General features: G+C 44.0%; 3 protein-coding genes across 3 annotated transcripts in view; 1 reads left to right on the forward strand and 2 right to left on the reverse strand.

The window, feature by feature from the left end:
• Nucleotides 1-472, reverse strand: part of LOC131879559 (uncharacterized) — a 1,901-nt gene extending 1,429 nt beyond the window's left edge. Inside the window, exons 1-2 of the mRNA XM_059225915.1 lie at nucleotides 268-472; nucleotides 7-204 (exon numbers count right to left, since the gene is read on the reverse strand). Coding sequence (XP_059081898.1) covers nucleotides 7-204; nucleotides 268-449 — 380 coding nt within the window. The 5' untranslated portion in view covers nucleotides 450-472. The remainder of the gene's footprint in view (nucleotides 1-6; nucleotides 205-267) is intronic.
• A 5,951-nt stretch (nucleotides 473-6,423) lies between these two features.
• LOC131878960 (sphingomyelin phosphodiesterase 3-like) lies at nucleotides 6,424-8,206 on the forward strand. Its single transcript, XM_059225124.1, has 2 exons — nucleotides 6,424-7,867; nucleotides 7,931-8,206. Exons 1-2 carry the CDS (start codon nucleotides 6,656-6,658, stop codon nucleotides 8,135-8,137), a joined length of 1,419 nt encoding a protein of 472 aa, XP_059081107.1. The 5' UTR covers nucleotides 6,424-6,655; the 3' UTR covers nucleotides 8,138-8,206.
• Nucleotides 8,143-9,467, reverse strand: part of LOC131878959 (BOS complex subunit NCLN-like) — a gene marked incomplete in the record, with an annotated part of 3,542 nt that continues 2,217 nt past the window's right edge. Inside the window, 5 exon segments of the mRNA XM_059225123.1 lie at nucleotides 8,143-9,003; nucleotides 9,005-9,106; nucleotides 9,109-9,246; nucleotides 9,248-9,321; nucleotides 9,324-9,442. Of these exon segments, the coding sequence (XP_059081106.1) occupies nucleotides 8,377-9,003; nucleotides 9,005-9,106; nucleotides 9,109-9,246; nucleotides 9,248-9,321; nucleotides 9,324-9,442 (1,060 nt within the window).

The raw sequence follows: 9,467 nt of genomic DNA on the forward strand, positions 1-9,467 counted from the left end.
CAGTACTCAACGTAATTGGAACAGCACATGCACACCACATCCCGTTTGCCAAAGCCCAATTTCGTTAGTCCACTGGCAATTTTAGAGACACTTCCGGCCACCCTACCATAGGTTTCGGTCCTTCCCAAGCTCACATCCTTCAACCAGACTTTGTTCGGGTCCTTTTCTTTGATCTTGGCCAATAGGAAGTCGTGGAAATACAATCTGGAATACATTCGCCCTTGTTCCCGTTCTGATCAAACCATTTTTCCCATGGCTATTGTTTACCTTGGGATATCCGTTTCCCGTTTCCAAGCGGAAAATTTGACCATACCAGGGGTTGAAAGCAGGCCCTTGTATCGGGCTTGCTGCGAGCTAGCCAGAGGAGGTGGGCCTGATGCCCCAATGCCTGAGGAAGAGCTTCCACGTCGATTCATGGCTGAATATGGAGTACTAAGGTTTCGCATCATTGGATCAGTCCTGGAACACAGAAAGATTGACTAGAGATCCAGTAGAAGATGCATTGCGGACAGGAGCCGTCGATCAACCTAAAAAATGTACCGTACACCCGACATGATCCATGTTGACTTGTGAAAGAGATCTCAATTTCNCTTCTCGAGGCGATGTTTGAAATATCCCACGGAATGTTTCCGGGAAGTTCGTGGCTTCTGAGGTCGAGTAATTGGTAAAATGATCCACGCAAGAGGATAACTAAGGCAAGATGTGTGGAACAAAGTGGAAATGGGTGTTATAAAGATGCCATGTTGAATAGAAACCATGGGATCAGCAATATCTTTTGAATCTTATGGAACAAGTACCACTTCTCCCATATGACCTTCAACTGACAAGTGGGACCAACTTTGAACCACTCCATTTCCATTCCACTTGTTGCCGAGCACCCTCTTTTCAACTTTCAACTAGAACTTGACGAGAATTCATGAGAGCATGCTTGGGCTGAGAGGTTTATGAGAGGCTGGACATTCATGTATCACTTTATGAGAAGCTAGATGAAATGTCAGCCAGCATTAAGGCGAGTGGAAGGAATTGCACTGAGTCAATGACAACGATGCCACAATCAGACTTGGAGCGAAATCTTCATCTCACTGAGAAAATCGAAAGTACATTTCTTCTCTTTTTTCTCTTTTGTCTCGGAAGTTGAAAATGGAAGACGTTAATGGGTCAAGCCTATAAATAGAAAGGGTTGGATTTGTTAGCGGTTAATTTTGATCAGTGGTTTTGTGTGGGGGGTTAATGTTGGAAATATTGAGGTAGTTGGGAATGAATTCCCTCTTTGGGGCAATTCTTCAACTGTCACGGTGACTTTTAACCCAATGCTCTTTGGAGATATGCGATGCTAATCAAGATATGCTAGTTGTACTTCCAATGATTCCACTTGAATTGATGATTCATGAGAAATCACATTCCGAGGACTGTGTCCATTTGGGATTTTTGGGGGGAGATCGCCCATAAGAGAGTGGGTCTGAAAAGCAGTGAGTCTTGAGGCATTAAATATCAAAATCCAATGGACAGTCCGCACTTTTTGAGGGAAGTGTTTTTGGGTATGGGGCAATAAACACGTAAATGATGGGAAAAACGAATGAAAAAAGTGAGAATTTTAGGAGCAATATCCCTTGATGAGTTAAATACATGTGGGATATCTAGAACTTTCTTAGAAGAAAACACATTATTCAATAACGTCAACACTGGGTTGGCCCTTCAGTGTCTGGCGCCATCTGCCGCAACAGCGGACTCTTTCTCGGAACATTCTTATTGTAGGCGCCAAATTTGGATTTACATCTGGAAATTCATTTATTAAGCACATAAAGCAAGCTAGTTTTTGCTTCAATTTGTTTCAGCGCAAGACATGAAACACTCGGTGGAATTGATAATTGCCTGTACTCTGCGACCTTTGGTCAAGTCATGAAATGGAGAATGGAAAAATAATGATTTATCCACACACAGGTGTATATTAACTAAATAAGCTGTATATGATGATGCCCTTAATTCTCTCAGCATAAGCATATGTGTCGTTCACTCGTTAATGAGCGTTTCGAAGACCTCTGCCAATCATCTACCTTTGATGATCGAACTTTGAATAAAAAGAGCCTTCTCCGAACCTCCCAAGCCACTTTGATTCGTCCCCTGCCCGTCGAATTTGCGAATCCAGGCAAGATCAGAAGTAGATATTCATTTTACAGCTTTTCTTAAATGCATGTTCATCTTGACTCACATGTAATTGAGCTTGCTGCTCCGGCCATGAGGACTCCTACAATCCTCGATTCCGTCCTTTCGTTCCCCTGTCAGTCAGTCAGTCAGTCAGTCAGTTGGACTGTCCGTCCCTTCGTCCGTCTGTCTGTTTGTGGACGGCCTTCATTCTTCCAATTTAGTTCTGAATGGAAAACGTTCGAGGCCGTTCTTTGATGAGTGGTGACGGAGTTAGACGAATGCCGCCTCATATGTGAAAGGTTGGACGAGATGTGATAGTTCCATTTGGCATTTCGGCTGCTTTTTGCATCTTCTAATATTTCACACAATCTTTTGCGTAGTTCAAAACACATTTCATGGCTGGATTGAAATTTGTGTGGCATCATGTAATTCCTGGACGGTCCTATCTGCGAGTCCAACGGGAGCATGGATTTATATCCAAATCTCCTCCCCTCATGCTCAACTGATGGACAAGCACAAATTATTCAGTCAATCCAAGAGTCTTATTCATGAATAGTAAGTTTTGAGTTATAAACTGCTAGGAGTGACCTTTCAAATTTTGTTGCAGGACTAAAATAAAGTACATCAAAGTTTATTCTGAGGTTTTGTAACCGATACACATAACGTTTTTGCTAGCATGTAAGAAGCTTTTTTTGGTATTCTTTTGCATGCGTGACTTGAACTCTGCACCTTTCTGATTGGAATGCGACAACAGCATCAACAACAAAAGCTGACAAACGTCAAAGTTATCCCAAGAACTTTTGTTTGGTGTTGTAACAAAAATGTATACTCCTTTCGGAACAAGAGGCCACCAAGTGAAACATGTGGGACAGCCGGGGAAAAAAAGATGCTGACTAATTGAAGGAAACATTGAAAACGCAAAGACATCTGTCGGATTCAAGACAGGTTGAACGGTGTATACTGTCATAAAGTCTGAAACTCGAAAGCCTTTAATCCCAGGTTCTCAAAACACGCCTGGACGAGAACTCAAGACATTTTCCAAGGACTGTGCCTTAGATTATGAACTTAAGAGTTGAAAAGTAAAGGTTGCATTCATTGCATATTTTACGTGTGACCCGTTCCTGATTGAAAAATTGAAAGTAGTTAAAGCGTTTCAAACGTGTCTAGCGGATGTTAAGTCCAGAGATAATATCCCAATGCCAACTCTGTACAAATTGAGCAGATTGCTCAGTCACATTTAAGATCTACTTCGCTTATTTAGGCTCAATCACTGCAACAGCTATGCCAAAGGTCGAGTAGGTCAATAAATGTTTTAACAAGAACATTGAGATTATGAGAGAGCTCTCATATAGGGAGAGGCTAGAAAGGTTGATTGCGACTGTACAGTATTCAAAGAGGGTCCAAAAGGTGTCTGATGTTGTACGTTTTGAAAAGCATTCTTGAACTTTGTCCCAACCCAACTTTTAGGGTAAATTGTAGCGACCGCAGAGACTTAATGTGCGTTTTGTGAGCACCCTCTTAATAATAGAACAATTAGGTCCCTTTATCTTTTCTCTCAAGCTCCCTCTTTGTTTCATTTACTTCCCTCTAATATTTGTTTATAATACGTAGGCATTCTCGTAGCAGGTTGAGTTAGAATTGGACAAACTTTTAACGATCATTCCAGATTACTGAGTTTGAATCTGAGTCTATGGATATCATTTTGACGTGGGATCTACAAGGCGGCATGAAAACAGGATTGGTGACCAATAGTCGACTCACTCATTGCATGCCCACAGTGCCCATCACTACTGTGAGTGTGATGACAAGGTTCCCGAGCATGATGCACAAAGCGTTTCTGACATTGGAAGCCAACTGGTTGGCTCTATAACCCAGAGTTTAAGGCGAATGTACTTTTCGTTGCTCCACCGAAAGAATTGAAATGTGTACATCAAGATGGCTGTGATTGTACATTGATTAGATATAAATTACTACCAGTTCCTTTAGAGGTCACCCAATACTCAAGGAGTGTAACGAAGGGTAACCCCTTTTAGCTGGATTTAATGGCTAGATTTATTTAGGAAATGTGGTGTTTCTTGAACTTTGCAAGCCATTAGCTCACATATTAGATGAACAGGTTTGTTGGCCAATCAATCTTCATCAATCATTGAATAAAAAATTCAAGATAGATTTTCATAGTAAGTAAACTAGGGGAGGGAGGGATGGGAAGAAGGGGCGGGAGGGGGAATAGAGAGGCAAGAAAAAAAGGAAAAAAGAAGACAGAAAAGTGTTTTCAAAGAAGGAGGTAATGGTCATTACTTAGTTTGATGGCGATGTCGAGTTATTTAACATGTGGAAATCACATAGGAGGGTTAATGCCAAACGATCCTTTCCATCTGTAGTGGACTTTGAATTATCTTAGCATTCCTGGAACGAACATGGGGATCTGGCAAATTTATCTCAAGATCTTTAGATTTGTCCAAAACTGAGAACCGAAACTTGGGCTTCTGGCATCTCTCATTACCACTAATAGGGAGTAGAGTTCATAGCGGCCTTGCAGTCTGTCTTTGGTCAACGGGTCTCACGAGTTATTCTTTTTCATACAACCCATGGGCAATCTTGAATTGGGAATGTCATGGCCAAAGTTACAGACCACTTCATATTCCAGTGGTCTATGTCTAACCCATCTGCTCTGACCTTCAGAAGACAACTGAATCGCTTGAAGACCATGTAGATGAATTCCATTGACCTCAATAAATTTGCCATGTCTCCAATTGGCATTAGAACGGGCGGTCTTTTTAGCCTGGCCGTCTTACTTTTTCAAGGCCGTTGAGGTTGCGTCAATCGAAATATAGCGCATTGCGTTCGTTGAAATAATTCTTAAATGAAATTCTGTCAGCGGTAAAGAAGTCTGCAAAAGAGGGTCCTCTACATTTTTATCAACGTAAGTTAACCGTTAGCTCAAATATTTGAATCAAAATTGTCCCTCAAATGTTTCATCTGACGGGTGCATTTAAACTCTAATTGTGCTATTTAAGCAGGAAGCCTCCCAAGACAGATTGATGAGCGACCAATGTGAAACTGAACAATGATGAACATTGTTCAATTCATTTGGGCTACTAAGCTTACATTACATTGAGTATCGAGGACCTAATCCAATATTAAATGGTTTGCGATTTCTGACTCGAAATGAAATAACTGAGTAGTCCCATGAAAGCGTCCCCATTAAAATGAAGAAAAAAAGCTTTGAACAAATGAAGTTCATATTCTAAGCTTCCGAGCTTCTACCAAAACCCTCAAGCCATTGAAGCGTTGTGTCATAATTGAAATTTAGGGAGGAGGCACAAGTTAATGTTTCATTATGCATCTCAGATAAAATTAGCAGGAATAACACTTGTAATAAATAGATGGATCAGTCTCAAAAAAAATGTACTTGAATTGGAATCTTAAATGAAATATTTGATCGGTAGAACACAAGTTTGACTCAACAAAATCACGAAGCCACCAATGTAACCCACCCTTTTTACATCCTCAAATTCAACCTTTAGGGTAACACGTGGATATTGAGATTTCTCGTTCATTTACCCATCAATGTGTGATGGTTTTTCATTAAATGGATAAATAAAAACAAAACTGCCAAGTACCCAATCCCTGATTTCGGAAAATGCTAGTTAGTCTTTTAACACCTTTTTCACCGAAAATTTCTTCATCTTTCATCATACATTTCCTCCCAGACTTTTAATTTTGTATTTGGGTGCTAGGGTCGGAGGGGTGAGCCTTGCCCCGCCAGCGAAGCCAGCCATCACATCGTCCATGTTAGTGTTTCCGATATAGATCGTGACGTGTCCGTATCCGTTTTGGTTCTCCGTTGGTGGGTGTGGTTAGCGTCTAAAAGTTTCCTTGAGAAAGGACAGGGAGGAGAATCGAACCGGGGACATCTCTCATGCTAGGACACTGCGCTAACCACCGTACCACGTCTCCTCCCTGAATTGATGGATTAATCTGGCTTTGAATCAAAAGTGTTTATGAGCAATTTGAACCTCATTTTGCTTTCTAAGCGTCTTCTGTTTCACAATATGATGATATGGAGATTCAATCAGCTTCTTTAGTGGCCCTTTTCAACCCTTTAGCCTTTTGTAATAAGCATGTTTTATTAAGTATTTGAAAAAAAGTTATAATTTAGTAGGCATTACCGGTAGCGCTTGGGCAATCTTGCTTTCTTGATGGTGGAGTGACTTCCTGTTTTGCTTTGCGCTCAGAGTTGAATATCAGCTGATCTATCGCTTTGAAGTCCTTTCCAATCTCGATTCTGCGTCCGTTTGTACACACTGGCCTTTAAGCTTGATTGGCAGTACATGTCGGGTCGAGTGTATGCACATATGTGGGCACCAAATCTGAAGAACAAGTCGAAATAGTTGTTAATTACTCACTGTCCCTGCTATCCGTCCATCCAATCGATACGAATCATTGACTGACGTGTCTTCGTTGGACCTCGGGGCTGATGAGTTGGGAGTGAAAGAGCGCAAGAGCCATGAACATCATTGGCCGCTACGACAACTGGCTCTTGAACATCATCGATCTCATCTGCTATGGATTGACCTATCCGTTTCTCTACTTCTTTAGCGGCTTCTTCTCCACCGTGTATGATGTGCCGCATTTGCGCCAACAGTCACTCATTCACCGATTGACCCGTTTCCTCTGGGGCCTCTTTTTCTGCTCATGGCTGCTCGTCACTTTGCCCCTCTATATCACGGGTCAGGTCTATTGGACCCTATTGTATTCATGTTTCGCGGCTCGGGATTTCATCCGGGTCGATTTCAAAGCCAAGGAGGCGGCGGATCAGGGTCCCCAGGATGATGAATCTTTCGGGTTCCTTTCGGCCAACCTTTTGTTAGGGTTTGATGCCTTGGGCACATTTCAGAACATGAAGCACGTGGGTGAGAGGCATTCGGAATTCCGCCGACGATTTGCTCAACTTGGATCGCAGAAGCCTTGGCAGAACTTGGCGGCCTTGAGTTCGTCGGGATCGAAGGCGGACTCGATTGCGTCAGAATTCATGCGGGTCGATTTCATTATGTTCCAAGAGGTGTGGGACCGTTTTTATGCCGGTTCCATGGTTCAAGTCCTGAAGGACCAAGGGTTTCAGTGCTTCATCATGGACATCAGTCGACAGAGTTGGTCGGGCAATTATTGCACCGGGAGTAGTGGACTAATGTTGGCATCCCGGTATCCGATACTGGAGGCCAAATTCATACCCTACAGGAACAAGAGATCCTGGCAAAAATTCATTTCATACGGTGCTCTCTTGGCTAAAGTCGATCTTGGCCGGAAGACACTCAATGGTCGGCGAGAAGTGGGCTACCTCGGGGATCTTCATACCATGGCCTACCAAGAGAAAGAGAACCAGATTGAGCAGGCCCTTACTCTGACGCAAGATGAGTTCCGAAAGTTTCGAGAAAAGCACACGACCGAGAATGAGGAGGTTGTATTCGCCACGTTAGGCGGGGATTTTAACTTTGATAATATGTCTCCGGGCGACGCGCCAACTCAAAAGCATCCACTTTTCCGAGAATATTTGGACGTGGGTGCCCAGGCCCCGGGAGTTGATCGTGATTGGACAATTGGAACTGAGTGGCGCCAATTGAGAATACATGATGAGGAGGTATCGACTCCCGAGGATTTCAGATCGATCTTGGTGGACGATGTCCTGAGGAGGTACTATATTTTAGACGCCGATGTTGAGGTAAATCGCCAGCAATCGAACGAACCGTTATCGTTGGAGCCAATCAAGACATTGCAATTTCAGGTTCAAACTACGGAGCTAATGGTTTGCGATCCCAGACCAGACTCCGAAGGACAGATCAAGGCTGAAGTCTTTGGAGGGAAACGCCGGATTGATAGGATCTTGTACGATCCCAAGTGCCCGACCCAACCCACGGGATTCGGCTTTTACACGACGCTTACCGGCATCACGGACCACGTGCCCGTGAGCCTGACTTTATCAAGAACGTGAAATGGTTTTCAATATTTTACTCAACAGGAGGTTTATTCGCCGAAATGAATGGTCGACTTCACCAAAGAATCGTAACTGATTGATCATGTAATCATTATTGGTATCATAATAATGCCTAAAACAAAGCGACCAGACCTAATGACTCTTAACCCTGCCGTTAGGAGACCCGTTGGAAACGCTCTTGGTCTTCTTATTCGTGGCCAGGGAGGCTAGAATCGAGTATAAAGCGTTGGAATAGCTCAACAGCAAGTACACAAGCCCAAGTATGAGCCAATGGCCACGGTGAGGACGAGATCGAAGACGGCGGGTTTGACCTTGTAGGAGTTCATCGTCGCGTTGTGTTGATCGTAGAACGTGAACTCGGGATCACGTTTGTCACGCTTGGCCACGACCTTGCGGGTCTTCATGACCAACTTGTCGAGGGACTTGAACAATTTCATCACAAAAGGATTCTTCTCCCCCGTCAATAAGGGCGTGCCTCGAGGTTGAGCGGGCATTTCCGCCGTCCAATGCGCGAGATGCTCTCGATTCGGGCGAGTCATTTCGGTTTGATCCGGACCCATGCAATTGGATCCCTCTTGAGTATACATGGTGCAGGCCAAAGTCTCGGCCAAGACTTGAGTATTCCGCTCGAGTACGGCCAGATCAATGTCTCGATCCAAGATGGAAGTCCGGTCCAAACCGAAAGGGCTCTCGTGATGCGAGAGCGTGAGGGCACTTAATTTGGCTATGGAGTATCGCTCGTGTTCCCAAGCCAATGATTCGTAGGCCAGGTTGATCTTTTTGTGAACCAACTCCACGTTTAAATCCGAGAATCGCTTCGTGTCTTGGCTGAGTCGTTGGAGATCGTGAAGAACTTGTGAGCGGATGATCCTTCTTTGGGGGCTTGGACACGTGGATCTTGAGGGCTTGACCCAAGCCAAGGCTGTCTAAACAGACGACTAGTTTCACATTGGAGATGATATTCTTGGCGCTTGTTGGTCTTGCATGTCCTTCTGCTCGTCCAACCAGCGCTTGCTGCCCAGAAAGTTGATCTTGCCCGCGGCCGAGAGCAAGAACACCATGTTATAATCAGGCTGCGTTTCCGGCGTCTGATATAACTGGCCGAAGAAGCCGAGCCAACTCCATGAGCACGGACACGCCACTCCCATTGGACATCGGCTCGTAGGCTAAGTCCGGGGCCGCCCACTGGCGTCATAATGTGCCACGATCATGACGGTGGGCAAGGTCTCGGGCTCGGTTTTACCGGCTAAATATCCCTGAATGGAGACTAGACTTTGGTCGGTGAGCATTTTCGGATTGCCAGATACAGACTCTCATCTCAATCTTT

This window comes from Tigriopus californicus, chromosome 4 (assembly GCF_007210705.1).
Source record: "Tigriopus californicus strain San Diego chromosome 4, Tcal_SD_v2.1, whole genome shotgun sequence".
Lineage (NCBI taxonomy): Eukaryota > Metazoa > Arthropoda > Copepoda > Harpacticoida > Harpacticidae > Tigriopus > Tigriopus californicus.